This window comes from Oncorhynchus clarkii, chromosome 5, assembly GCF_045791955.1.
Source record: "Oncorhynchus clarkii lewisi isolate Uvic-CL-2024 chromosome 5, UVic_Ocla_1.0, whole genome shotgun sequence".
Lineage (NCBI taxonomy): Eukaryota > Metazoa > Chordata > Actinopteri > Salmoniformes > Salmonidae > Oncorhynchus > Oncorhynchus clarkii.
In genome coordinates this window covers 11979301-12005309 of record NC_092151.1, presented here as the reverse complement: position 1 = coordinate 12005309, position 26009 = coordinate 11979301, and the positions used below count along the sequence as shown (strand labels likewise).

Sequence of the window (26009 nt, the reverse complement as noted above, 5' to 3'; positions counted from 1 at the left end):
CCAAGTAGAGTCACAAGTCATGAAAATCGGGACTCGGGTAGAGGTTAGGGTTAGGACCTCCCGAGGATCCCAGATAGCACTGACCGCTCCAAAACGTTGTGTCAAAGACAGTACAATATTGGGTTAGAAACTCTGTAATTGCGTCCTGTGTCCCCAGGTGATGACATCTTCATCACTTCTCACTTTTTTTGTTAGCCTAGGCATCATTAATTTATGTGCCATGAACGCAGGTCACATTTTTGTCATTTTATTGAAAAGCATTTGCAAATACAGTACATGTAACCTAAAACAAAAAAAAAGAGACAAAATGCAATATTGAGCATGTATAACAAGTGGTATTAAAATTAAATCCTTGTCATGAGATTTCTTTGGGGAGGAAAAATAAGTGTGAAACTCTTAGAAAAAGTCTAAGTAGAATAGGGTGATTGAAAACAAACGAGCAAAAATATGTGTATATACATTTAGATTTACACAGGTCCAATTTGTCTGAAAAAATATCAAGAGCCTACATTTTCAATAACACTAATCCTGAATTGTAATGTTTTTTTAGTGACATGTTATTTATAACGCATTATAAACAATTAATGGTATAAAAACAATATGTTGTTTAAGTGACTAGAGTTTTGTCAGCCTTCAAGAAACCAATGTCAAGCCACTGTCAAACTGTCATGTTGTTTCCTTGTGAAACTTGTCATTTGTAAGAGAACAGGGATTTAATTATTATGGAATTCTTTGTAATGAAAATAATTTAGTGAAATATAGTCTTATCTACAGTTTGATATTTATGCTATTCTGATTGGACCTTGAAGAACAGGGTGTGATATATTAATAACATACAAAAAGGAAGGCATGGTGTGTTGTTGATTTATTTTTTTACATCAACACCAAACATCACTTCTCGTTTTCAAGTGATTACAGCTATATACATCATTTTTGTACAAATACATTTCATATCTGGCTCAGAATAGTTTAAGACTTGTGGCTGTCTTTTAGGCCATTCATAATGCGTGAAAAGACATGCAGAATACACAAAGAGTTCTAAATCTAATGTTGAACAAATCCAGTATTTATGGAAATACAGTATTTTCTGGAAATGTAGGCTTATACAGTATTTCATGTGAATCTTGAATTTGTCTCATTATATTGTTTTTTTGATAAGGTCTTTCATTTCATTGCGATGCAAAAGTCCAGCTTATGCATTATTACTACAAATTATTTATTATTTCTTTCTTTTTTTAAATGATACTGAGCCCTTTTAATTGCACTGCATAAAAGTTCAATTACTATTACATACTTTAACAACAGAGTACATCATATTAATAGTTTTCCTGTTCTAAATTTGATTAAAAGTCTAAACACAATTTCACAGGTAATTGCCAATGAACTCATAGTCTATCTAATTATCTAATATTGGAGATATTTAATAATCTGGATATATTTTAGTGGTCCTCCTTCAACATGCCTTCATAACCAGGAATAAAACCCCACTCTTTTTCACAATTGAATTGACATAATGCTGACATGGAATGTTACGGTGTTCTGCAGTCAGTTGTATGACCTTCCAGGAGGTTATAACAGGCTTTATGTAATTCTTATGAAGTGTCATGAAAGTATTATGGCAATACATTTAAACTTGTTCTCACAACAGTAACTGACACACAACTCTAACTGCTTATAGTAATAGACCTGAAACTGTGCGATTGAATGCTTGCCACAAGTCAACTATTTGCTCATAATCCACCACTAAAAGAGCAAAAGGAACTTAAAAGAAAAGCCTTACTATGACTTACTATGGCACTTAAACCTTTGGTTACTTTAGTATTGATGTCAGACTAAAAAAAGATTAAGATTTGTCAACAACAATAACAGTTACATTGTCTAACAAACAAACAACAATGCTCAATCGTACAGTACTAATAACAAAAAACAAAGGGGGAAAATAAAATAAGAAAAAAATGGCTAAAATACTGGTAACTGGTTAATTAGCGGATTCCTAATACTGTTAAAGTTCACTTTAATCGTTACAATAATAAATTGAGGTTTGTTTTGTATACTATAGATTTTAAAAGGCAGGTGATGAGTCCCAGGTGATTTGAAATGATTTACTGAACACTTCATATAGGAAAATCTGTCAAAAGCTGTATATCAATATTACTCAAGCACCTCAAAATACCAAACTTTTCACAAATAACAGTCATGTCTACATTGATAAAGAAAATTGTGAATGTGACACTTGAGGCAACATAAGAGTTCCTCTCTCCGAAAAAAAACGTGATTAAGAATGATTATAGTGATAATAAAAAAACAAATGCAAGAAAACAATGGTGCAGCGAATGAGCATACAGTATGCCAGCAAATGAGGAGCATTCATTAGCTGAGCCATGGGTAGAGGGGGTGGGGTCCTTGTTGAGTCTCTGGAAGCACATTCGCTTGTCCAACTCCTAGTGGCGGGATTCTCTGGTAGCTCATTCGCTGTCTAGTTCCTTGTGGGGTGACGGAGGGCTGTCCCGCGTGGGCAGGAGATCATAGTGACAGGGGATGTGGCTGTTTTTTGGTAGGTCGTACGGGTCCTGGCCAAAGGGGCCGTGACCGTTGCTGTTCCCAGGTGAGTGGATGGCGTTGACAGTGGGTTCTTGAAATGCAAGCATTTTCAGATACTGTTAGCAACATAGCAATGACACCATTTTGAATTTATCTAACAGTATCACCCCCTCCCACTTTTTGTTTTTACCAGACAGGACCTTCAATGGTCATAATGGATAGGTATAGGCTAAAAATAAGAGAAACAAAAATCCTACTGTTCCTCACCGACTTCGTAGACGTTCTTATTTGTGGGACTGGTGTTGTTGATTTCAGCATAGGGCGAGTCTCGCCGTGCGGGTGACTTCATCTCAACGTAGCCGCACTCTACTTTGGGCATCAGGAGGGGTGGGTCCTTGATGGTGGCGTAAGGATTCTCTGAGCTGTTGAGGGAGCAGGAGCTGGCGTGATAGGGCGTTCCCTTCACCAGGTCTGAGTGACAGAGAAAAAGTCAGATACGAAATTCAAACTGACCAACCTGTGTTTTATTATATACAGTATATGATATACAGTAATAAGAGCCTACCTCTCAGGGATTTCCCCATGTGTCGTCGGTCCACTCCGTAAGCTCCTGGTACAATAAAGAATGATATGAAAAATATCTAAGTACATTATAATGATACGTACAGCATTAAAACCACTCACTTTAAAATAAGTGTGAAATATGTTTCTGTCTGTCTGTGTGTGTGTGTATAGTGTCCTGGTGTGTCTGATCTCACCCAGCTCGTTAAAGCAGCCCCCCTGTTTCCAGTCGGCAGGCAGGGTTCCAGTGTGGTCCGCTATGGGAAGCCTCTTCCTCTGGTCCACGTTCTTCAGGTTCACAAACAACTGGTTGTTCTTAGCCTTAAGTACATCCCAGAATAGCCTGGTTATGGTAATGATCCAGGCTTTTAACACATTATATGGAATTACTGATAATTATTGTTAGCTGTATGCTTTTGTTGTGGAAAAATGCTATTAGACAAAGTACAGTACCTTCATAGATACAGTACCATAAGTATCAGTATGCAAGTTTCAAGATTTTTTATTGTCACGTGCTGTGCAGTTTTTTATATGAAGTACAGTGAAATGCCTGTCTTACTTGCTCTTTCTCAACAATGCAGTAATACTGTATCTTATGTAGCCCTTTCCTGTAGTCAATGACCAAAAGTGATCTCTTTGGCCTCATGGGTGAAATGTTATTCATCTTTTTCATAATTAATAAATATACCTCTTTTTTTTAAACAAATAAAATACAGTGTTTCTATGTCAAACAGTTTTGTTATATTTTAGTCTTCTGTGATGTATATAAAGTGTAATACTGGGATGCAAACTCAAAATGGAATATATTTCAACTCTCTATCTGACACGGTACAGGTGTTTTCTTTTCTTAAGCCCATAACCATGTGTGTGAAGTATATACTTTTGTTTCATAGTAGATTTGTTTAAGGTACCAAGACTGTGGCCCTGATTCAGCACACAGCAGCAAAAGGTTTTAAAAGTTGGAAAAACAACTATCATCTCTATGATTCCATCAAATAACATCAAAAATCGATGATTTTTTACCTAGCGCTTTTCACACCTCATGAAAATGTAGTTCAACAGGGAGGGTTTGCAAACTCAGTACACAGTTAAATGGCAAATTTAGCATCAAGCTAAGCTCTTTATCACAAGTCCATTAAAAAGGGGTCTTACCTTTCCGTAGGGTAGGTTGTTGACATGTGGGGGACTAGTGCACTGGGTCAGAGTGTGGTAACTGGGGTTAGAGAAGTAGTTGCTGTTGGGATGTCTGTTGGGATGTCTGGGTGTCTGACTCGTTTGTGGGTGCGCTGCATCTGAAAGACAGAGATAGACTGCTTATTCATTTCTGTTGCAACTGCAGTAGGAATTTTTAAAAAAAGGCTATTTTAAATGTATTTCCTGAACTGAGCAGGGACAAAAACATATTTTCACAGTACTGTCATAGTGATATAACTTGACCACAGGATAAAAGTATATGCAGCTGAATTGAAAATATAGATAAAAGATGAGGCTATAGTACCGCCAAATCACTAGGGCAATGGTGCCTATGCTTACCGGCGATGGCGTAGTCGGCGGCGACGCGGATGGTGGGTGTGTAGGTGACAGCAGGCATAGTGGTCTCCTTGCCCTTCTGCTTCTTCCTGTACACAATAAAGAGGAGGAGAAGGAACAGCACCAACAACACCAGGATGATGATGCCCGCAATGACGCCGATCTGGTAGGAGTCCACAGGCACTGCAGCGCTAGTCAGGCTGTTGGAGTTTCCCACGATCACCACCCCGGCTATGGAAGAAGGATTAAGTTAGGTCTAGGACATATTCAATTCAACTAACTCAACTTTATTCATCCCCTCAGAAGCTATTGTTAGAGTGCAGGTGCCCTAATGCTACTTATCTTACTCTTACAGATTTGCAAGGGGACACTAACAAGGGCCTAGTGGTAGGGGCTAAGGATCAGTTTGGTATTGGGCCAGTATATTGATATTGTGTCTGAGTCTGATCCCAAAGGTGCCAGGTTTGAATCACGCCTCGGGACCTTGCACCACCAAATAAACGCCACATTGGTGTCAGCAGTAGGATTCAAAACCATCTTATCAGTGCCAGGTTTGTTCTAATATGTAACAGTCTTCACCTTGGTCACACCTCACCCCCTTCCAGCCGGGGTTGCAGTAGCAAGTACCCGTCATGTGGTCACAGGTGGAGTTGTTCAGACAGTCGCAAACCTGACGACAGCCGTAACCATAGGAACCAGGGGGGCATTCTGGGAGCAAGCAAGGTAATCAACAAGCATTTTTACAATCAACGTTACTCATTTATTCTTTAAACATGCATTACTGATGTACAACACTGTACAGGAGAACTTGTCATGCTTCTCTGAGTTGGAGTCAACATCACTACAATGCCAGTTAATTTAGGAGAATAATTTTAACATTAAGAGACAACTATTTACATTATGAGTATATTTCAATAGCATGATTTTGACCCCAGCTCTCATTCCTATCATGTGTATCCTGTGTTCTGTAGTTATACTGATGACACATAATCCTGTGGGGTAAACTCACTTTGCTCACAGTGGCGTCCCATGAAGCCGGTCCGGCAGGTACAATGGCCAGAGATGTGGTCACAGTCGGCTCCGTTCTTACATTGGCAGGTCTGGGAACAGTCCTTACCATAGAAGCCCAATGGACAGCCTGCAATGGATTCATATACTATCAGTCTTAGGTCAGCATTTGATTGAAGTGTGGTCACATACGGCCTGTTATGAAATATATTTTTTACACAGGATCTAAATACAAAGTTTTATGACAGTGTGTCATGATGAGGTGGGCAGTGCTAGATGGGGTGTGTACTTGTGTGTGTGTGACTCACGTTGTGTACAGTAGAGGCCCGTCCAGCCCGGGGTACACTTGCACTCCCCGTCATAGGCACTGCAGTAGGCCCCGTTGTGACAGTTACATGTGTGGATACAGTTGGGCCCCCACTGACCAGGGGGACAAGCTGAAAGACAAGGACAACAACCACAGTATGAGCCTGGGGACGATGTTACAGTACACTAAAATATGTTTACAGAACACACTATACAGAGTGGGGAATGAAAGCAGCAAGACTTCTGGTTTTACTTCTTCTTTATGCAGTAACTAATCTATAATTGGGCAAACCAGGGAGTGTGAACTGTCTTGCTAACCAATGACAATATTTGAGCCACTGAGCAACGGAGAACCAGGACGAATAGAAAACCAGCGGACCCTAGGCATTAAAAAGACATCTCCTGAACCAAAAAGACATCTCCTGAACTTGTGCTCATAGGGTAAGGACTGGGAATTAACCACAGAAGTATTTCAATGGGCTGAAAATCCATGTATCATGAACCAACACCAGAGGGAGCCACAGTACATCAATCCCCAGACTGTTAGCCACACTACTACACCCAATAGTGCCCTATTACAAACAGAAAATGTTCTCCCTCAGAATGTCTTCCCAGGAATTCGTCCTGGAAAGTCCATGATGTAACATTATGCTGGGCGAAAGTTATCGGGCTACACGAGAGGTCGGCGTCAATACTACTCGACACTCAGAATGCGAAGCATGTCGCCACACATCTGTGATGATGAGGCAGCCCATGCAGGGTATCCCAGGGTCCTTTAAGATTGTGATGAGTTAGGGGGTCATGCAGAGATCAATAGGGGTCATGAGAGTTCAAAAGAGGTCTCCTCACTTGGCAGTAACGTGAGCCAGGCCGAGGGGCTAGCAAATGTCAGCGCCTTAGATAATGGTGTCAGAGACCGGTAAATCTAATGTGGAGAGTGTCTCGCTCAAAACACGTTCAGAGTCAAGGGTCACAGTAAGTAGCACCTGTGGTCTGTCTTAATGGGCATTAATGGAGCTAGGAAGACTAGTGAAGCTGGCGAGGGGATTGTCAAGTAGATTAGCAGAGATGGTAAATGTGTACAAAATGGAAGTGTTAAAAGTGTTTTTGGTGTAATTAATCTAATGGTTTTGTAATTTGAGTTGTTTTGCTAAATGTAATCATTTTCTCTTATAGAAGATTATGACTTTCAGGACTTCAGACATGACTTGGTAGAACAAAGCAGGGAAATACTGGATTATGACTTTCAGGACTTCTGACATGACTTGGTAGAACAAAGCAGGGAAATACTGGATTATGACTTTCAGGACTTCTGACATGACTTGGTAGAACAAAGCAGGGAAATACTGGATTATGACTTTCAGGACTTCTGACATGACTTGGTAGAACAAAGCAGGGAAATACTGGATTATGATGTGTTCTTTAGCATGGAATGTTATCCAGATTCTAAGGATAGGATATACAATACGTTCAACATATTCTACCAATCCTAAGAAACAAACCTAATCCACAAAAGAAACAAGTTAATGTCAGTTCCATATTAAATCTAAGAAAACAATAGGATATCTCTCCAAAATTGAATTTCAACTAATTTGCTGAATTGACCTAAATAAATAAGATGAACTCTACCACTCTGGGGATGCAGATAGACAGGGTCACACAGGCTTTTTACAAGACATTTCTGTGCCGAAACCGAGCCAAGCCAAGCTGTAACGAGCTGTGGTGGATGGTTACACATCCTGTATAGTTTCTTCAACAATGCTAAAAGGACATTATGGGGAAACGTGAACCAGCATAGTTTGGTTCAGAATGGCACAATACTGTGAAAAGTAATTTGAGAGTTCTCACGTTGTGAACAGTCGCTTCCAATCCAGCCGGGGTAACACTGGCACGAGCCGTCGATGGGGTTACAGGTTCCGTTGTTGGTACAGGTGCACCCCCACGCACAGTTCTTCCCAAACCTACCACTGGGGCACACTGGGGGAGGAGGGCAAGAGAGAGTGAGACACAACCTTTAAATCAACAAGTGAGCCAATAACCCTTACTGGACAAAGAAGAGTCAATGGTATTTTTCATAGCGGAGAGTTACGCCATATAACGTTCATGAATAACTCTTGTGGCAATGTTTTCATGTCACTATAATACACATTCATTATCCCAGTCTATCAGGTAAGTAGCCTTATGAAGGAAATAATTAATAAAAAAACTAATTTATGGAAATTACTTGGATAAAGCCCTCGGACACAGTATAGCATGTACTGAAAAAGGTGTCATACAAGGTTATGTTTGAGTGTCATACCGGGTAACACTCACCTTCGTTACAGAGGGCTCCCTTGAACCCTGGGAGGCAGTCACACTGGCCAGAGACATGGTGGCAAGGTCCAATGCTGTGGACACACTGGGGACAGGCCTGGCTGCAGCGGTGGCCATAGTAGCCTGGTGAACAGACTGGAAGGACAGGTTGAGAATAATGAGTCAGACTTAAGAGTGAGACACATACTGACTTGAGATATTCACATACTGTATGTAACTGTAGTATGAATCACGCATTGATGTCAATGGAAGGATTTAGGACATTTCTAGTACAAAATGGTTGCTGCATATCACCAAGCTGGGTGCCAGGTGGACAGGGTGAGTTACCCCTCTATCGGGTTGCAAAATTCCAGTAACTTCACAAGATTCCCAGGTTTTCCAGAAATCCTGGTTGGAAGATTACCAGAATATGGTAAAAATAAGCAGGAACTCCAGGAATCCACCAACCGGCATTTCTGGAAAACCTGGACATTTTGGAACATATTTATACGTGCTATATTTACACTGAGTGTACAAAACATTAGGAACACCTTCCTAATATTGAGTTGTACCTCCTTTTGCCCTCAGAACAGCCTCAATTTGCCGGGGCATGGACTCTACAAGGTGTGGAAAGCATTCTACAGGGATGCTGGCCCATGCTGACTCCAATGCTTCTCACAGTTGTGTCAAGTTGGCTGAATGTCCTTCGGGTGGTGGACCATTCTTGACACACATGGGAAACTGTTGTGCATGAATAACCAAGCAGCGCTGCAGTTCTTGACACACTCAAACTGGTGTGCCTGGCACCTATTACCATACCCTGTTCAAAGGCACTTATATATTTTGTCTTGCCCATTCACCCTCTGAATGGCACACATACACAATCCATGTCTCAATTGTCTCAAGGCTTAAAAATCCTTCTTTAACCTGTCTCCTCCCCTTCATCTACACTGATTGAAGTGGATTTAACAAGTGACATCAATAAGGGATCATAGCTTTCACCTCGATTCAACTGGTCAGTTTATGTCATGGAAAGAGCAATGTTTTCCTAATGTTTTGTACACTCAGTGTATATACAGTACCAGTCAAAAGTTTGGACACACCTACTCATTCAAGGGTTTTTCTTAATTTTTTTTACTATTTTCTACATTGTAGAATAATACCAACCAATAATCACACCAACTCCTCCATACTTCACGATGGGAACCAAACATGCGGAGATCATACGTTTACTTACTCTGCGTCTCACATAGACATGGCGGTTGGAAACAAAAATCTCAAATTTGGACTCATCAGACCAAAGGACAGATTTCCACCGGTTTCGTGTTTATTGGCCCAAGCAAGTCTCTTCTTCTTAATTGTGTCCTTTAGTAGTGGTTTCTTTGCAGCAATTCGACCACGAAGGCCCGATTCACGCAGTCACGCAGTGTATGTTACTTGAACTCTGTGATGCATTTATTTGCCTGCAATCTGAGTTGCAGTTAACTCTAATGAACTTATCTTCTGCAGCAGAGGTAACTCTGGGTCTTCCTTTCCTGTGGCGTTTTTTTTTGCAACTGTACTTGAAACTTTCAAAGTTCTTGAAATTTTCCAGATTGACTGACCTTCATGTCTTAAAGTAATGATGGACTGTCGTTTCCTTTGCTTATTTGAGCTGTTCCTGTCATAATGCGGACTTGGTCTTTTACCAAATCTTCTGTATACCACCCTGTACTCCACAAATAAACTTTTAACAAGACACACCTGTTAATTGGAATGCATTTCAGGTGACTACCTCATGAATCTGGTTGCAAAGTTGTCATCAAGGCAAAGGGTAGCTACTTTGAAGAATCTAAAATATGTTTTGATTTGTTTAAAACTTTTTTGGTTACTACATGATTCCATATCTGTTATTTCATAGTTTTGGTGTCTTCACTATTATTCTACAATGTAGAAAATAGTATGAATAAAGAAAAATCCTTGAATGAGTAGGTGTGTCCAAACTTCTGACTGGTACTATATGTTAATAATAATAATACTAATAATTTGGCTTATATTTGTCCTATTTCAGACTTGTACAAGTGTGTAATATAGCCATGTGTGAATTGTTTTTTGCATATACCAACTCCCCCTTAGACACCTTCTGAGAGTGGGGTCATGACCAGGGTCAAACTTGTCCTTTGATAAGTTGTGAAACGTTCTATATAAATCCAACACAATCAGATACAATATGAGCCATTAACACAATAATTGGTCAGATATGAAATACTCACTGCGCTGGCAGGTGGTTCCCCGAAACCCAGGCGCACACTCACAGGTGCCCTCGTCAGGAGAACAGGAGGCCCCGTTCTTACAGTTGCAAGGGAGGGAACAGTTTGGCCCCCAGCGGCCCTCGGCACACACACTGTCACAGTGGATACCTGGAAACACACACACTGTCACAGTGGATACCTGGGAACACACTTTCATAGTGGATACCTCGGAACACACACACTGTCACAGTGGATACCTGGGAACACACTGTCACAGTGGATACCTGGGAACACACTTTCACAGTGGATACCTCGGAACACACACACTGTCACAGTGGATACCTGGGAACACAAACAACGTAGGGCTCACGCAAACAAGTCCACACAGGTCTGTCTCCCATTGACGTCAAGGCAATGCATCGCAGTGCTAGAGGCGTCACTACAGACCCGGGTTTGATTCCAGGCTATGTCGCAGCAGGGAGACCGATGAGGCAGCGGGGAGACCCATGAGGCGGCGCACAATTGGCCCAGTGTCGTCCAGGTTAGGGGAGGGTGTCCCGCCACGCTCTAGCGACTCCTTGTGGCGGCCCGGGCGCATGCACACTGACTTCGGTCGCCAGTGTTTCCTGGTGCGGCTGGCTTCCAGGTTAAGAAGCAGTGCGGCTTGGTAGGGTCATGTTTCAGAGGACACATGGCTCTTGACCTTTACCTCTCCCGAGTCCATATGGGAGTTGCAGTGACGAGACAAGACTGTAACTACCAATTGGATATTACGAAATTATAAATAATACAAAATAATGATTTGCTGTATTTGTGGGAAAGTCCAAGTTGCCTGTGTTTATCTCAACTCTGAATCAGAGAACATATATAAAGCTTTCATATACTATAAGAATTTGGGTCTGACGTAGGTGTTGTTAAGAAATTGTAAGGCCATCAAACAATATATGGAAGGAGGGAGGGCTGTTCAACTCCTGGTCTAAGTACGGGTGGCTGGTAGTAGGGACGGGTGTGACAGCTAGGAGGGGCCTCACTATCTTCCTGGTGGGTGTGAGCTGGAGAGACGGTGTTGGGATGGGATGGTCTGTTGTATGGGGAGGGAAATGGGTACTTAAGGTCTTCCACAACCTTTTTTGTGCCTGTGACCCACCACATAAGCAAAGCTCATGTTTCTAGCATTAACCCAGTCTTTAACTGCAAGTGGGACTTTACCCATTGTTGATGAGTCACTGGTCTCTTATCTTACTGTTTATTTCTATCCAGTTGCATAGTAACTTTACCCCTACCTATATGTGCATATCTATATCAATTACCTTGTAACTGAACATGGACTCGGTACTGGTACCCCGTGTATATAGCCAAGTTATCGTTACTCATTTTGTATTTATTCCTTGTCTGAATTTTTTTTCTATGAAATTAAAAATGTTTTTTTTTCTGCATTGTAAGTATGTTTTGGATATTCAATAATAAAAATAATAAAAATGGTCATAAGTAAGCATTTCACTGTTACTCTACACCAGTTGTTAACAACGCATTTGACAAATAAAATGTGATTTGAGTTGACAATGGCAGCATCACTATAGGTAGCATCACTATAGGTAGCATCAGTATCAGTTGGACAACACATAGCATACAAGGGTGAGGGTTAACTAACTCTACACTATAGCCCAAGGTTCTATTCATTCACACAATCACACCGTAGCGAAACATTTTGCAATAGAAAACAAAAACAATTTCAGTCCCTTTTCTTCCATGAAGCGCCTAATGAATACGACCCAGCTGAAGAAGGCTTGATATTGTAAATCTGCTAATTACAGGGATTGATTTCCAGATTGCTGCAGGGTTTAATAGCAGACGGCAGCCTCTGAAAGGAAAACTCCACCCAATAACTATCTTTTGGCATTTGTTTCATTAGTCCATTGTTGGCATAGTCCCAAATTGTTTTGCTTCTCAGCAATCAAGTTTTCAAGACGTATAACTTTCAAAATACAGAAACATCCCTGTATGATGCAATTTGCATCATATGATATAAAATGCATCATACGGGGATGGTTTCTGTTAATACCATCTTACTGGCAAAGCTCCACACACAAACACTATACTACTAGGGTCTCCAATACAGCATCTTTCCTCTCTGTGTCCATTTCCATTTGTGATGTATTATTGGACTAGGGCCCTCAGTCTTTCCCAACCAAGTGCCCTGACAAGGAAATAATCTGGGCATCAGTTGTAGGCTATAATAAGGCCCAGTCTTGGTAACGTCTCATTGTTTTTTAGTAAACAGAGGTAGCACACCTGAAGTAACGTTAAATCATAGGCTTAGCAAAAATTGAAGTAGAAAGGTTGAAGGGACACACTGTGCACTCTACTTGCAAATAGAAATTCAAGTGTAATGTTTTGGTCACATACATGTAGTAGACCTCAGTCGTTCAATTTCGCGAACAACATCTACAAGTGAATTGCTCTAATGGTTTATTAACATTAAGCCTGTCAAGAAAACATGACCTCTTTGTACCCTATCAAACTTCAAACTCTTTTGATGGTCTACATTACTTTCAATTTTGGCTGGTGACACAGAAGCAGCCCTGTGCCAAATGAGTAATATGATTCAATTTGCCAGCAATTTGTCCGCAAGTCGTTTTAACCTGCAACCTACAATGCTTCTCACATTCTCTGTCTCTATCGAGCAAGCCATTTTAAAGCAGCTAAAAAAAAACACACCAAGATTTTTATCTCTAGGACTTAGCAGGAATGACACTAAGTTAACTTTTTCCTCCTGAGAACATGAAATAGAAAGGTGAGACAAACGATACGGCCCTTTGTTATTGTCCAAGGGGATTGGTTTCAGACTATGACAATATGGGCCATACAAGAGCAGCACACAAGACTGTCTGGGCACTGTGCCCCTTGGTGGATAAAGAGAATGCTTCAATGGGGAGATTGGACACTATAGAGTTTCCCAATTACATTGTCTTCCCCCCTGAATCACTTCAACAAAGGCATGGGCAAAGCATGTTGAGCGTGTTTATGAAAAAAGAGACAGTTCTCAAACTTTTAAGTGTAAACGCATGTAATATGAGAGAGATATTAACTTGGAGTTGGCAGGACAAGCTGTGACAAAAAACTTGTTTTCTTCTGTTGGAAATTGAACCGTATCTGAGAACCAGGGAGTTCTCCCCCTCCTTCCTCTTCCCTGACTCACTTTGTTTTTTCTCACTCCCTCTGCCACCTCTCTCTTCCTCTCTCCGTCTTTTTGCCACCTCTCTCTTCGTCTCCCTCACATCTCTCTTTCTTCACTCTTTTCCTCTTACCCTTCCCTCTCTGTGTCAAAGGCTTTCTCCCCCTCTATGTTTCCCTTACCCCTCTTTTCTCATCTCCCTCTGTTTTCTCCCTCTTTCTCTCTCTAACTTTCTCCCCCTCACTTTCTCTCTCCCTCCCTCCCCGCCTCACTTTCTCCCTTTTCTCTCTCTATCTCTTTCTCTCTGGGTTGTTTTGATGCTCTCCCCTTTTCCTCCATCCCACCCCTCACTTTCTCTCCCTCTCTCTCTGGGATGTTTTGATGCTCAGGGGGTGATAGGCAACAGTGTGATGGAGTGCGGTGCCCAGGCTGGGGACAAAGGGCTCATTGAGGGGCTGTGTGCGTGTTGCTAGGCGATGGCGGAATGCTGGCGATAAATGTCCGGCTAAGTAGCTTGGAAGAAATGCGGCAGTTTTTAAAGGTCTGACATCAGTATGCTGTGTAGGTATGGACCTAAGCAAAACACGGGAGAAGAGAGGGAAAGAGAGGAGACTTACTGGTGACACAGTTTTTGGGCCATGCTTACAGGTCAAATCATCCAGAGGCAGGTGGTATAGTCGTACAACTAATTTTAACAGTGGTTTAAATTTTAGGCAAAGTCAATAAATATTCCCAGTAATTTTGGATTTGGATTGGATGGATGGGTGGGTGGATGGATGGATGGGTGGATAGGATAAATGGACGGATGGATAATCTTGTAAGCTAGAGGGTTCTACAGGTTAAGGCTCCAGACTCACCTGTCCATCCAGCCAGGCAGCGACAGTACCCCGTGGAGGGGTGGCACCCGTCGGCATGGCTACAGTCACAGCGCTCCCTACAGTCCATGCCATAGGTGCCATCCTGGAGAAAACCCAAAAGATGCCGTTTAGACTGATGTTTATTTTTTAATTGTAACTTTTTTTTTACCCCTTTTTCTCCCCAATTTCATGGTATTCAATTGGTAGTTACAGTCTTGTCCCATCGCTGCAACTCCCGAACAGACTAGGGAGAGGCGAAGGTTGAGAGCCGTGCGTCCTCCGCACTGCTTCTTGACACAATTCCCGCTTAACCCGGAAGCCAGCCGCACAAATGTGTCGGAGGAAACACCGCACACCTGGCGATCGTGTCAGCGTGCACTGCACCCGGCCCGCCACAGGAGTTGCTAGGGCGCGATGGTACAAGAACATCCCTACCGGCCAAACCCTCCCCTAATCCGCACGACGCTGGGCCAATTGTGCGCCGCCCCATGGGTCTCCCGGTTGTGGCCGGCTGCGACCGAGCCTGGACTCGAACCAGGACCTCTAGTGGCACAGCCTTAGACCACTGAACCACTCGGGAGGCCATCGACTGATGTTTTGACAGATTCTGCATAGTCAACACACAGTATATTTGGTAAACGTTGTGCATGTACATTAGGCAGCCTTTCCCAGTCCTAGTCCCAGTCTCAGTCTCAGTCTCAGTCTGGTCCTTCAGGTGCTTTGTCTACGCAAGTTTTTGTTTTGCAGCCTGGTGTCTTTTCATTAATTTCAATCAACACTATTGGCATATCTATTTATTATGGCTATTACGTTAGCGACTAAAACGTTAGCTATTAAAATAAGATCCAACAATAATATCAAGGACCTAGAAATCCAGGGTTTAAAAACAAAGGTGTCATTGTACGCTGATGATTCATATTTTCTTTTAAATCTACAATTTGGATCCCTCAACAGCCTCATAGAGGATCTAGATACTTTTTATAACCTCTCTGGATTACGACCAAATTCTGATAAGTGTACTATATTATTTATTGGATTACTAAAAAAACAACTTTTACATTACCGTGTTGGTCTTCACGTTGAAGTGGGCATACTTGGTATGTATTGTAGTGAGATAAATTCATTCTTTTGAGATGATATAGTTAATAGAAAGTTGGCAAAAATAGATATGATCTTTCTACCTTGAAAAGGAAAATACCTGTCTATTTGTGGCAAAATTACTCTGATGAACTCTTTAGTCATATCCCAGTTTCTCTATTTGCATATGGCCTTGCCTACACCCAGAGACTTGTTTTTTAAATTATACGAGCAAAGAATATGACATTTTATTTGGAATGGCAAGCCAGACAACATTAAACAGGCCTATTTATATAATGAATATGAATTCTGGGGCAGAAATGATTAAATATTAAAGCATTAGACCTCTCACTAAAGGCTTCAGTCATGCAAAAGTTATACTTAAATTCAAACTGGTTCTCTAGCAGATTAGTAAGAATGTTTCACCCCTTGTTCAAGAATGACCTTTTCCCCTTTATTCAGATTACAACCTTAAACTTTCAGTTATTTGAAAATGAAATGATCTCTAAAATATCACTATTTTTAAAACAAGCCAGAGAATTTGGTTGCAATTTCAGTTTAATCCAGAAAAGACCGAACAAATAATATGGTTCAACTCAAATATACTAATTGATTAAAAAAATATATTTTTGGACAAATGTTTAAAAAAGGTATAATCTTTGTAAATGATATCATAAATAGGACAGGTGGAGTTATGTCACACATGCAGGAAACAAAAATATATTGAAATGTCTGCTCTACTCAAAAATACCAACTATTCTGAGCATTACCGCAATAATGGAAGAGGCAAGTGGAAAGGGGAGAAAGTAAGTAACTTGTCTGCATTAAAAACCAAAATTGGCTAAAGAAAAAATTGTGATAAATAAAAAAGTATGCCAGTTTCAATTAAGGACCAAAAAACTTAGATTGTAAAATAGTTGGGAAGAGATTTTCGATAATTCCATGGCACATGGTTTATGAACTGATACACAAAACAACGCTGGATTCAAAAGTTTGAGTTTTTCAATTAAATGTATAATACAATAATTCTTGCAACCAATGTTATATATTATGTGACCCCTTTTTCATGGTATCCAATCTGTAGTTACAGTCCTGTCCCATCGCTGTAACTCCCGTACGGACTCGGGAGAGGCGAAGGTCGAGAACCGTGCGTACTCAGAAACACAACCCAGCCAAGCCGCACTGCTTCTTGACACAACAACCACTTAACCCGGAAGCCAGCCGGAGTCACTGGCGCGCAATGGGACAGAAACATCCCTGCCAGCCAAACCCTCCCTCTTTTGCGACTGCACTTGAAGAAACTTTCAAAGTTCTTGAAATGTTCCAGGTTTACTGACCTTCATGTCTTAAAGTTAATGTCTTCCTGTTTGGCCCTGTCCGGGGGTGTCCTCAGATGGGGCCACAGTGTCTCCTGACCCCTCCTGTCTCAGCCTCCAGTATTTATGCTGCAGTAGTTTATGTGTCGGGGGGCTGGGGTCAGTTTGTTATATATGGAGTACTCCTGGAGTACTCCTGTCCTATTCGGTGTCCTGTGTGAATCTAAGTGTGCGTTCTCTAATTCTCTCCTTCTCTCTTTCTTTCTCTCTCTCGGAGGACCTGAGCCCTAGGACCATGCCCCAGGACTACCTGACATGATGACTCCTTGCTGTCCCCAGTCCACCTGGCCGTGCTGCTGCTCCAGTTTCAACTGTTCTGCCTTATTATTATTCGACCATGCTGGTCATTTATGAACATTTGAACATCTTGGCCATGTTCTGTTATAATCTCCACCCGGCACAGCCAGAAGAGGACTGGCCACCCCACATAGCCTGGTTCCTCTCTAGGTTTCTTCCTAGGTTTTGGGCTTTCTAGGTAGTTTTTCCTAGCCACCGTGCTTCTACACCTGCATTGCTTGCTGTTTGGGGTTTTAGGCTGTGTTTCTGTACAGCACTTTGAGATATCAGCTGATGTACGAAGGGCTATATAAATACATTTGATTTGATTTGATTTAAAGTAATGATGGACTATCATTTCTCTTTGCTTATTTGAGCTGTTCAAGGCGCATCTGTTAATTTAAATGCATTCCAGGTGACTACCTCATGAAGCTGGTTGAGATAATGCCAAGAGTGTGCAGAGCTGTCATCAAGGCCAAGGGTGGATACTTTGAAGAATCTAAAATCTAAAATATATTTTGATTTGTTTAACACTTTATTGGTTACTACATGATTCCATATGTGTTATTTCATAGCTTTGATGTCTTCACTATTATTCTACAATGTAGAAAATAGTAAAAATAAAGAAAAATGAGTAGGGTCTGTCCAAACTTTTAACTTGTACTGTATATATAATATATATATTTACGAAAAAATATAGGGGATTGGAAATGATGCAGAAAATGAATGGTGTTGAAATCCGTTTAAGCAAACACTAGCTCACCCAGGAGTACTCCCATGATTTGGTAAGCTTATTTCATGTGTGTTCAATAAAGACTGTTTTCATCCTCGCAAGATTAAACCAGTGTCCTGGAAAACTCCTGAAACTATGGACCTCGGAAGGCAAAACTGCCTATATGAATTATACTGTATGGTATTTCACACTGTACTGAGTACTTGTGATGCGTTCTATTAAGGGACACTAACATTAAACATCTGAGTGAAATATTTGTTATGTTTGATTCATTCCACATTTCACTGTATCTGATTTAAATCTTAATTTGACCTCCTCCATCATCACCACCTTGTTTGAAACTACCATTAAACTGGTATATGGCTTTGTATGCAGATATAAGAACAAATCCTCAAGATTTGGAGCTTCTCGACGCCAAGCTATTGGGAAAAGAGTCTTAATCCACCAACTCCTGACTTCCTGAATGGCAAGTAGCTCTTGGAAGAGGGTGGATTTGCTAAATCATTACGGAAAGCTGTGGATCAAAGGACTAGCGCTTAGCATAGCATGTGACTGCTCAAGACTCCACCGCAAGTGCTAGAGCTGCAGTTTCTTCAAGGGAGCAATTGGCCACGAAACACACTTTCACAAGTTTCACATTTGCGAGTTTCCAAGTTTCTCACATGCAAATTGGCTGTAAGAATGCTGCTCAACTTCTATGGAGGTCAGAGTCAGTGTGATGCAGTTGTTCATTTGTAAATCGGGAGATGTCGGAAACAAAAAGTTGGCGCAAGAGGGGAGTGACCAGGGGAGTTCTGAGGTACTGGAAGAAAATCACCTTTATAATACATTTCATGGTATTTGCATAGTGACATAGAGCAGTACAGTAGAGGCACTTGAAAAAGTTGCACACTTTGGGTACATTTTAAGTAGACTAGGGTCTGGGAAAAATGTGGCCTTTTCTAAACACATTTCATTCAATTCTATGTCATTTTACATGACTGGAGACTTTAGCAGAATATCTTTTAATACAGCAGAAATGATGGAAATGACAGGCTACTTTGACACTGACAAACAAAGAATCTGAGATCAGTGAAAATGACCTTGCCTTGAATCCATCAATAGCCTATCTCTAGGTGTGTGGAGACACATATTGTAGGCTACAATATGAGGAGGGAGTTAAAAATGCCTTCCAGTTTCACTGACTGACCCAATGATGCGCAGCTCACTTGCTGGTGATGCTTTGTGGCAAAAGCCCCTGTCTCTCTCTCTCTCTCTTTAGTAAAACAACATTTGGAAGTTGATCAATCAGCATAATCTTCGCTTTTCAGCAGGAGCCATTTGCTTTCCAACCTGTGTTTTCCCTCGATTGTATTTTAAATATTGAGAAAGGGCTGTTTTGTCTGCATTATGTTTTTTCACAGGCAGATTTGCTGCGAGTTCCCGACTGTTAGCAGATTTGCTGCGAGTTCCCGACTGTTGGCAGATTTGCTGCGAGTTCCCGACTGTTAGCAGATTTGCTGCGAGTTCCCGACTGTTGGCAGATTTGCTGCGAGTTCCCGACTGTTGGCAGATTTGCTGCGAGTTCCCGACTGTTAGCAGATTTGCTGCGAGTTCCCGACTGTTGGCAGATTTGCTGCGAGTTCCCGACTGTTGGCAGTCCACAGTTAGGCTATTTAAAAACATAAGCTATTGATCTGTGGCTACATCATAGTTATTCTCATGGTGTAGTTGGCTATTCTGAATGATTTCATCAACAGATAGCAGCATTTCTATAACTTTGGCAAATGTATTTCAATTTATCCGGGGTGCTGCAGTTCCTTCAGAACCCTTCGTGTTGCTATGCTTCTATAAGTAAATAAAGGATGAAGTGCAATGTTGGAGAGACGAGAGTTGCAGGCTCATGTCTATCAGAAGAGAGAGAGATCATATAAAGTTAATATAATTCTAGTTATGTGAGATACTGGTGCACTTCTCACACAGCCACGGCCAAGCGTTGGTCTCAAACTGGGTACAATGTTGCGAAAAACCATAAACCCGGTACGGCCCAACCCGAACTCTTAGAATATTAGGCCCGGGCTGAAAATCTACTTTTTCCCCATAACGTTTTTTGGTGGGGGCAGGAGAATTAACGAAGAGGACACTCAAATGAAGATCGCTTTAATTATAATTTTTACGTAGAAAAAAGTAAATTATTTTAAATGCCACGAGAGGTACAGGATCCAAATAGGTACTAGAACAAAACATTCCAAAACGGAGAGGTGCCAGGTTCTGTTCCGGCAGGATCAAGCTAAAATGAAGCACTGGTGTGATGTATATCTAACTGTGCATATTGTAGTTCACAGATCCCTATCAAAGCCAGCATTGTACGCAAGGTATCTAGAGTGTTCTGTGGTTTGACCATTCAAAGCTTCCACCACCTTTTCTCAACTGAAATTAAGTTGCGATAATAATATATATACCTATTACATTGTACACATTCATCATAATATTATAGGAAGATAATAAGAGTGTTATAACCTATAATGATGTCATCACTGTGCGACAGGGGCGGGTGGGGGGGACAACATCACTCACCTGGCAGTGGAGGTCACACCTCTCACCCCTCCAGCCGGGGGCACAGGTGCACTGTCCGTTGAGGGCGTTGCAGGCGCCCCCGTTACCACACATACAGGTGAGGTTACACCCCAGCCCCCATGTGCCACTGGGGCAGTTGATGGAGCAGTGCACTCCGTGCCAACCTGGAAGGGGGAGAAGACATTTTGAACATCAACATAGTTTAACAGAGGAGTAGTCAATTTCTCTCGAATGAATTAGTGTCTACGGTTATGTTTGTAAATCTTTAATTGAGAATATTATTTGGTCCCCAAAGAGTCGTACCCAAATGCCACTGCATTACTAGAATGATCCAGCAGATCCACAAATTACAAATTAAGTTTTGCTTTCATATGTAAGTTAAGATTTCTACTGCAGTTCTACTGTATTTTTGCTATATTCTACTGTATTCTACTGCATTTCTACTGCATTTCTACTGCTTTTTTACTTTATTCTACTATATTTCTACTATATTCTGCTGTATTTCTACTGCATTTCTTCTGTATTTCTACTGTATGTGCTCCTTGAATGGGCTAGCCTTACACACACAGAATTCCCTGGTGTAAGCAGCCTACCTGCTTTACAGGAGCAGGCTCCATCCACTGAAGAGCACTGTGCCCCGTTCTTACAGCCACACGTGGCAGAGCAGTTGATCCCGTGGGTCCCTGATGGGCAGGCTGTGGAACAGTCGGACCCCTGCAATGGAAATACTGTTAGCATTCCTGTACTATAGTTTAGTTGATTTTGTGTTATTCATCATACGTGGTAAGTGGGTCGTGTTCAGGGAGGCATACCGTAGAAAACATTTCATAACATTTTCTCCTTATTGAACATCACAATGGAATTACGAGTGAATACTGTCTGTTAGACAGTCTGTTAGAATGCTCAAGACTAAGTCAGTCCAATCCTTGGACCTTCTTACAATTCAAAGTATACACCACCTTAATAAAGTCAACTGTTACTTCTTCAGAAAACAATGTATAATCAATAATGTTATGAATGATTTAGGCTACTGTAGCATTATTAGACTGGACATGGAGTATATTACCACTCATTAGCCTTCATAACCTTTCACAGAGCCTTCCTAGACCCCTCATAGCGGCTTTACCTTGAAGCCAGGAGCGCAGATGCACTCCCCGGTCACGCTGTGGCAGTCGGCACCATTCTGGCATTGGCACACTTGCTGGCATGACTCGCCGAAGAAGCCGGGTGTACACGTCTCGTTACAGTAGGTCCCCGACCAGCCAGGCTGGCACGAGCACTCGCCAGACATCGGGTGGCAGCTGGGCACAAAACAGGGGGACAAAAGAGGACAATGGACTGTCATTGATATCATCGGATAACTCTGTTGTGACATCTTGTCTGGACACCAAGTACGCCAACACTCAAATGTGAATCTAGCTAATAAACGACTAGCATATTAATAATGTATAAGACATTTTTTTATGTTTGTTTTGCCAAATTACTTTCATAGTGTCTTATTTATTTGGGTTGTGTTTACGCTTGGTAAGGTAATGTATTATCTTGCCTTACAATTGCCCTACAATTCTCTACCATTTCATTTCATTACCTTAATGAGGTGCTTGGCTGACACCTATCTGACTGTTCTGCATGGTTGATCAAATCCCATGTGAAATGAATGATCTCTTGAGTCACAGCCAGGCGGCTTGCCTATAGTTTATTACATTATAACATTATATGTGTTCCAATGTTGATCCTTGGCAAGCACTACTTTGACTGTAAAGATCTAAGGAAAATAGAAGTACCCTATAGAGCATGGGAAAATGTAACAATACCGTATCATTGTAATAACAGAAAACAGTCAATGACCGTTTGACTTTTCACATGAAACCTCTGTATATCAAATCAAATATACGCTGTATACTGGGTTGAAACAACTAAACAAACTAAAGAGAGAACGTAAAGTGCAAAGTGCCTTAAATGTGTAATATAAGGAAACCAAGGCATAGGAATACGTTCATTACATCTATACCTCTCACTTTACCCCCATGTTCAAATAAAAAACATATGGAAAAGCTCTGTATGTCATATATGTAAGTGTGTCAATAAAGTTCTCATGAATCAATCAGCTTTTCGGATACAGATTTAAAACCATAGAGCTAGAAAGAGGGCTCTGGATGAATAAAACCCGTTTTAACATGGATATTGCCATTGAGGGCTTCCACCATTTTAAAGTAGTCTACTGGATGGGTATTCCTATGGGTTGGGAGGGATCAGCCAATGATCAGAGCATTGTCTTCTTCTTCAAATTGGGTTACCAATGGTTTGATAATGGCTTTAAGCTTTATTGGTGCCATCAAGTGGGTGGCCACAATAAATTAATGACACACAAGACTTGGCTAATATTGGTGAAATCACCACTTTTTCAAACATAAAAGAGGAAGAAAATGTACTACTTTAATATGGAGCTAGCCCTCAATGGCACCGTCCATGCTGTCACAGAATCCACTATAGCACAGATACAAAGTAAGTCCTCTTTGTACCTCTATGGTTCAACCCACAAAGTAATTGGTTTAAACATTTCTACTGGTACTGAACAGTAATGACACAGTCTCTAAAACTTTCCAGCTTTGCATATACTGTAGGTAATTGTGTCAATATTTTTTTTTTCTCTCCAAATGAATCAATTCTTCAGAGATCAAGTTCAAACCATACAGTCATTGGTTCAAACATTTATTTTAGTACTTAACACAACACTAATTAAACAGAACATCTCCAGAACTTTCTCCAAATGCCCTCACAGGAGGCGGGATTAAACAATGTAACAGCCGGGGCAGGTTTGCTGCATGCACATGTGGCACAATACCGTTGTTGCCGTGGTACCTGTTTGAGTAGCAGCTGCTCCTACCTGACACAGCAGCCCCATTGAGACAGAGCAGAGCAGCTGTCCCCCTCACAACACATGGAGCCTGCCAGCTGTGCCAGTTTGTCTAATACACAGGCAGTGGCACAATGGAGAACTGTCTGACTCCCCTCCGACCCACCCAGCTACCCGCCACACACACACACACACACACACACACACACACACACACACACACACACACACACACACACACACACACACACACACACACACACACACACACACACACACACACACACACACACACACACACACACACACACACACACACACACACACAAACCCAGACACACTTTGAATGACTTCCAACAGTCTTGTTAAACTTTGAATCATTAATGTTACAATCAATGTACTGTGAGAGGTGTAGGGCTGAATAAAACAATTCAATGATAGATTCTTAATTTGGGTGGCTCAATTGGTGGAGCATGATAATGGTTATGAGTAGTGTAATTAGTGCAAAGATAATTACATTATCCTCATAGGATGATCACCATTATAGATTAGAGCATGATTATAGAATGTCCATTCTAGAATGATCTCAGGGATAACTACATTATCCTTATAGGATGATCTCCATTATAGATTAGAGCATGATTATAGAATGTCCATTCTAGAATGATCTCAGGGATAACTATATTATCCTCATAGGATGATCACCATTATAGATTAGAGCATGATTATAGAATGTCCATTCTAGAATGATCTCAGGGATAACTACATTATCCTTATAGGATGATCTCCATTATAGATTAGAGCATGATTATAGAATGTCCATTCTAGAATGATCTCAGGGATAACTACATTATCCTTATAGGATGATCTCCATTATAGATTAGAGCATGATTATAGAATGTCCATTCTAGAATGATCTCAGGGATAATTACATTATCCTTATAGGATGATCTCCATTATAGATTAGAGCATGATTATAGAATGTCCATTCTAGAATGATCTCAGGGATAATCACATTATCCTTATAGGATGATCTCCATTATAGATTAGAGCATGATTATAGAATGTCCATTCTAGAATGATCTCAGGGATAATCACATTATCCTTATAGGATGGTCTCCATTATAGATTAGAGCGTGCTTCTAGAATTAAGCAATAAGGCCCAGAGGGGTGTGGTATATGACCAATATGGCTAAGGGCTATTCTTTCGAGGGACACAACGCGGAGTGCGTGGATACAGCCCTTAGCCTTCGTATATTGCCCATATACCACAAAACCCTGAGGTGCCATATTGCTATTATAAACTGGTTACCAAGGTAATTAGAGCAGTAAAAAGAAATGTTCGAACCACCCAGTTTATAATGTTCATTCTAGAATGAGCTCCGGGATAATGTAATGTACTGTATTGTGTTGTATGTACTGCAACGTATATCGTATCATATGTGCCAATGAGTGGGTATTACCTGCGTGTGTTCTCGGCGTGGCAGGGACACCTCTTGTCACACTTGAGGCCATAGTGTCCCTCGGGACAGAGGCGCACCTCGCACATCTCCCCCGTGTAGCCCGGTTCACACAGACACGCGCCACTGATGTGGTAGCACTTGGCTCCGTTCTCACAGCGACACGTCTGGCGACAGGACACACCAAATGTACCCACCGGACACTCTTCCTGGCACCTGGGGAGAAGAGCGATGGATCAATTCAATTCATTTCAAATAACTTTCTTTTTCCTGTGAGGGAACTTCTTGACTACTGCTCAAGGCCAGGTTTAAGGATAGTGTCTCTGTACATACTGCAACACAGTGGGGACAAAATGTGACATTGCACCAAATCCACCAAATCTCTCGTTCGTCTACTGATCCTTCAGTATGACATTTTCACGCCATTCTACATGTAAAACTGGTTTGCAACTACTCTTTGCAGGCAAACGCTATTTTGGTGTGTTCAAGCCCATACAGATGTATGATTGTCATTTATTTTATTTTTTTTGAATTTTACCCCTTTTTCTCCCCAATTTCGTAGTATCCAATTGTTGTAGTAGCTACTATCTTGTCTCATCGCTACAACTCCCGTACGGGCTCGGGAGAGACGAAGGTTGAAAGTCATGCGTCCTCCGATACACAACCAACCAAGCCGCTGCTTCTTTAACACAGCGCACATCCAACCCGGAAGCCAGCCGCACCAATGCGCCGGAGGAAACACCGTGCACCTGGCCACCAGCGTACACTGCGCCCAGCCCGCCACAGGAGTCGGACAAGGACACCCCTACCGACCAAGCCCTCCCTAACCCGGGCGACGCTAGGCCAATTGTGCATCGCCCCACGGACCTCCCGGTCGCGGCCGGTTAAGACAGAGCCTGGGCGCGAACCCAGGACTCTGATGGCACAGCTGGCGCTGCAGTACAGCGCCCTTAACCACTGCGCCACCCGGGACGCCACGTATGATCGTAATTTGATCACTATTTTGTTGCTGAGAATTTTCCTGCATAGCCCCGGGCTGTGCCACAACCGGCTGTGGCCGGGAGTCCCATAGGATGGAGCACAATTGTCCCAGCGTCGTCCGGGTTAGGGGAGCGCTTGGCCTGGGGAGCTTTACTTGGCTCATCGCACTCTAGCCGGGTGCCTGCAGGCTGT

The 26009-nt window shown here is 41.7% G+C and overlaps 1 protein-coding gene across 1 annotated transcript in view; it reads right to left on the bottom strand.

The window, feature by feature from the left end:
* Nucleotides 1-231: 231 nt before the first annotated feature.
* LOC139408347 (multiple EGF-like-domains 10) overlaps nt 232-26009 on the bottom strand; it is a 104832-nt gene continuing 79054 nt past the window's right edge. Inside the window, exons 9-25 of the mRNA XM_071152110.1 lie at nt 24840-25052; nt 21646-21820; nt 21113-21233; nt 20520-20683; nt 14502-14604; nt 10491-10637; nt 8260-8394; nt 7795-7923; nt 5949-6077; nt 5642-5770; nt 5212-5340; nt 4636-4863; nt 4255-4394; nt 3300-3423; nt 3107-3151; nt 2809-3012; nt 232-2632 (exon numbers count right to left, since the gene is read on the bottom strand). Coding sequence (XP_071008211.1) covers nt 2466-2632; nt 2809-3012; nt 3107-3151; nt 3300-3423; nt 4255-4394; nt 4636-4863; nt 5212-5340; nt 5642-5770; nt 5949-6077; nt 7795-7923; nt 8260-8394; nt 10491-10637; nt 14502-14604; nt 20520-20683; nt 21113-21233; nt 21646-21820; nt 24840-25052 — 2482 coding nt within the window. The 3' untranslated portion in view covers nt 232-2465. The remainder of the gene's footprint in view (nt 2633-2808; nt 3013-3106; nt 3152-3299; nt 3424-4254; nt 4395-4635; nt 4864-5211; nt 5341-5641; nt 5771-5948; nt 6078-7794; nt 7924-8259; nt 8395-10490; nt 10638-14501; nt 14605-20519; nt 20684-21112; nt 21234-21645; nt 21821-24839; nt 25053-26009) is intronic.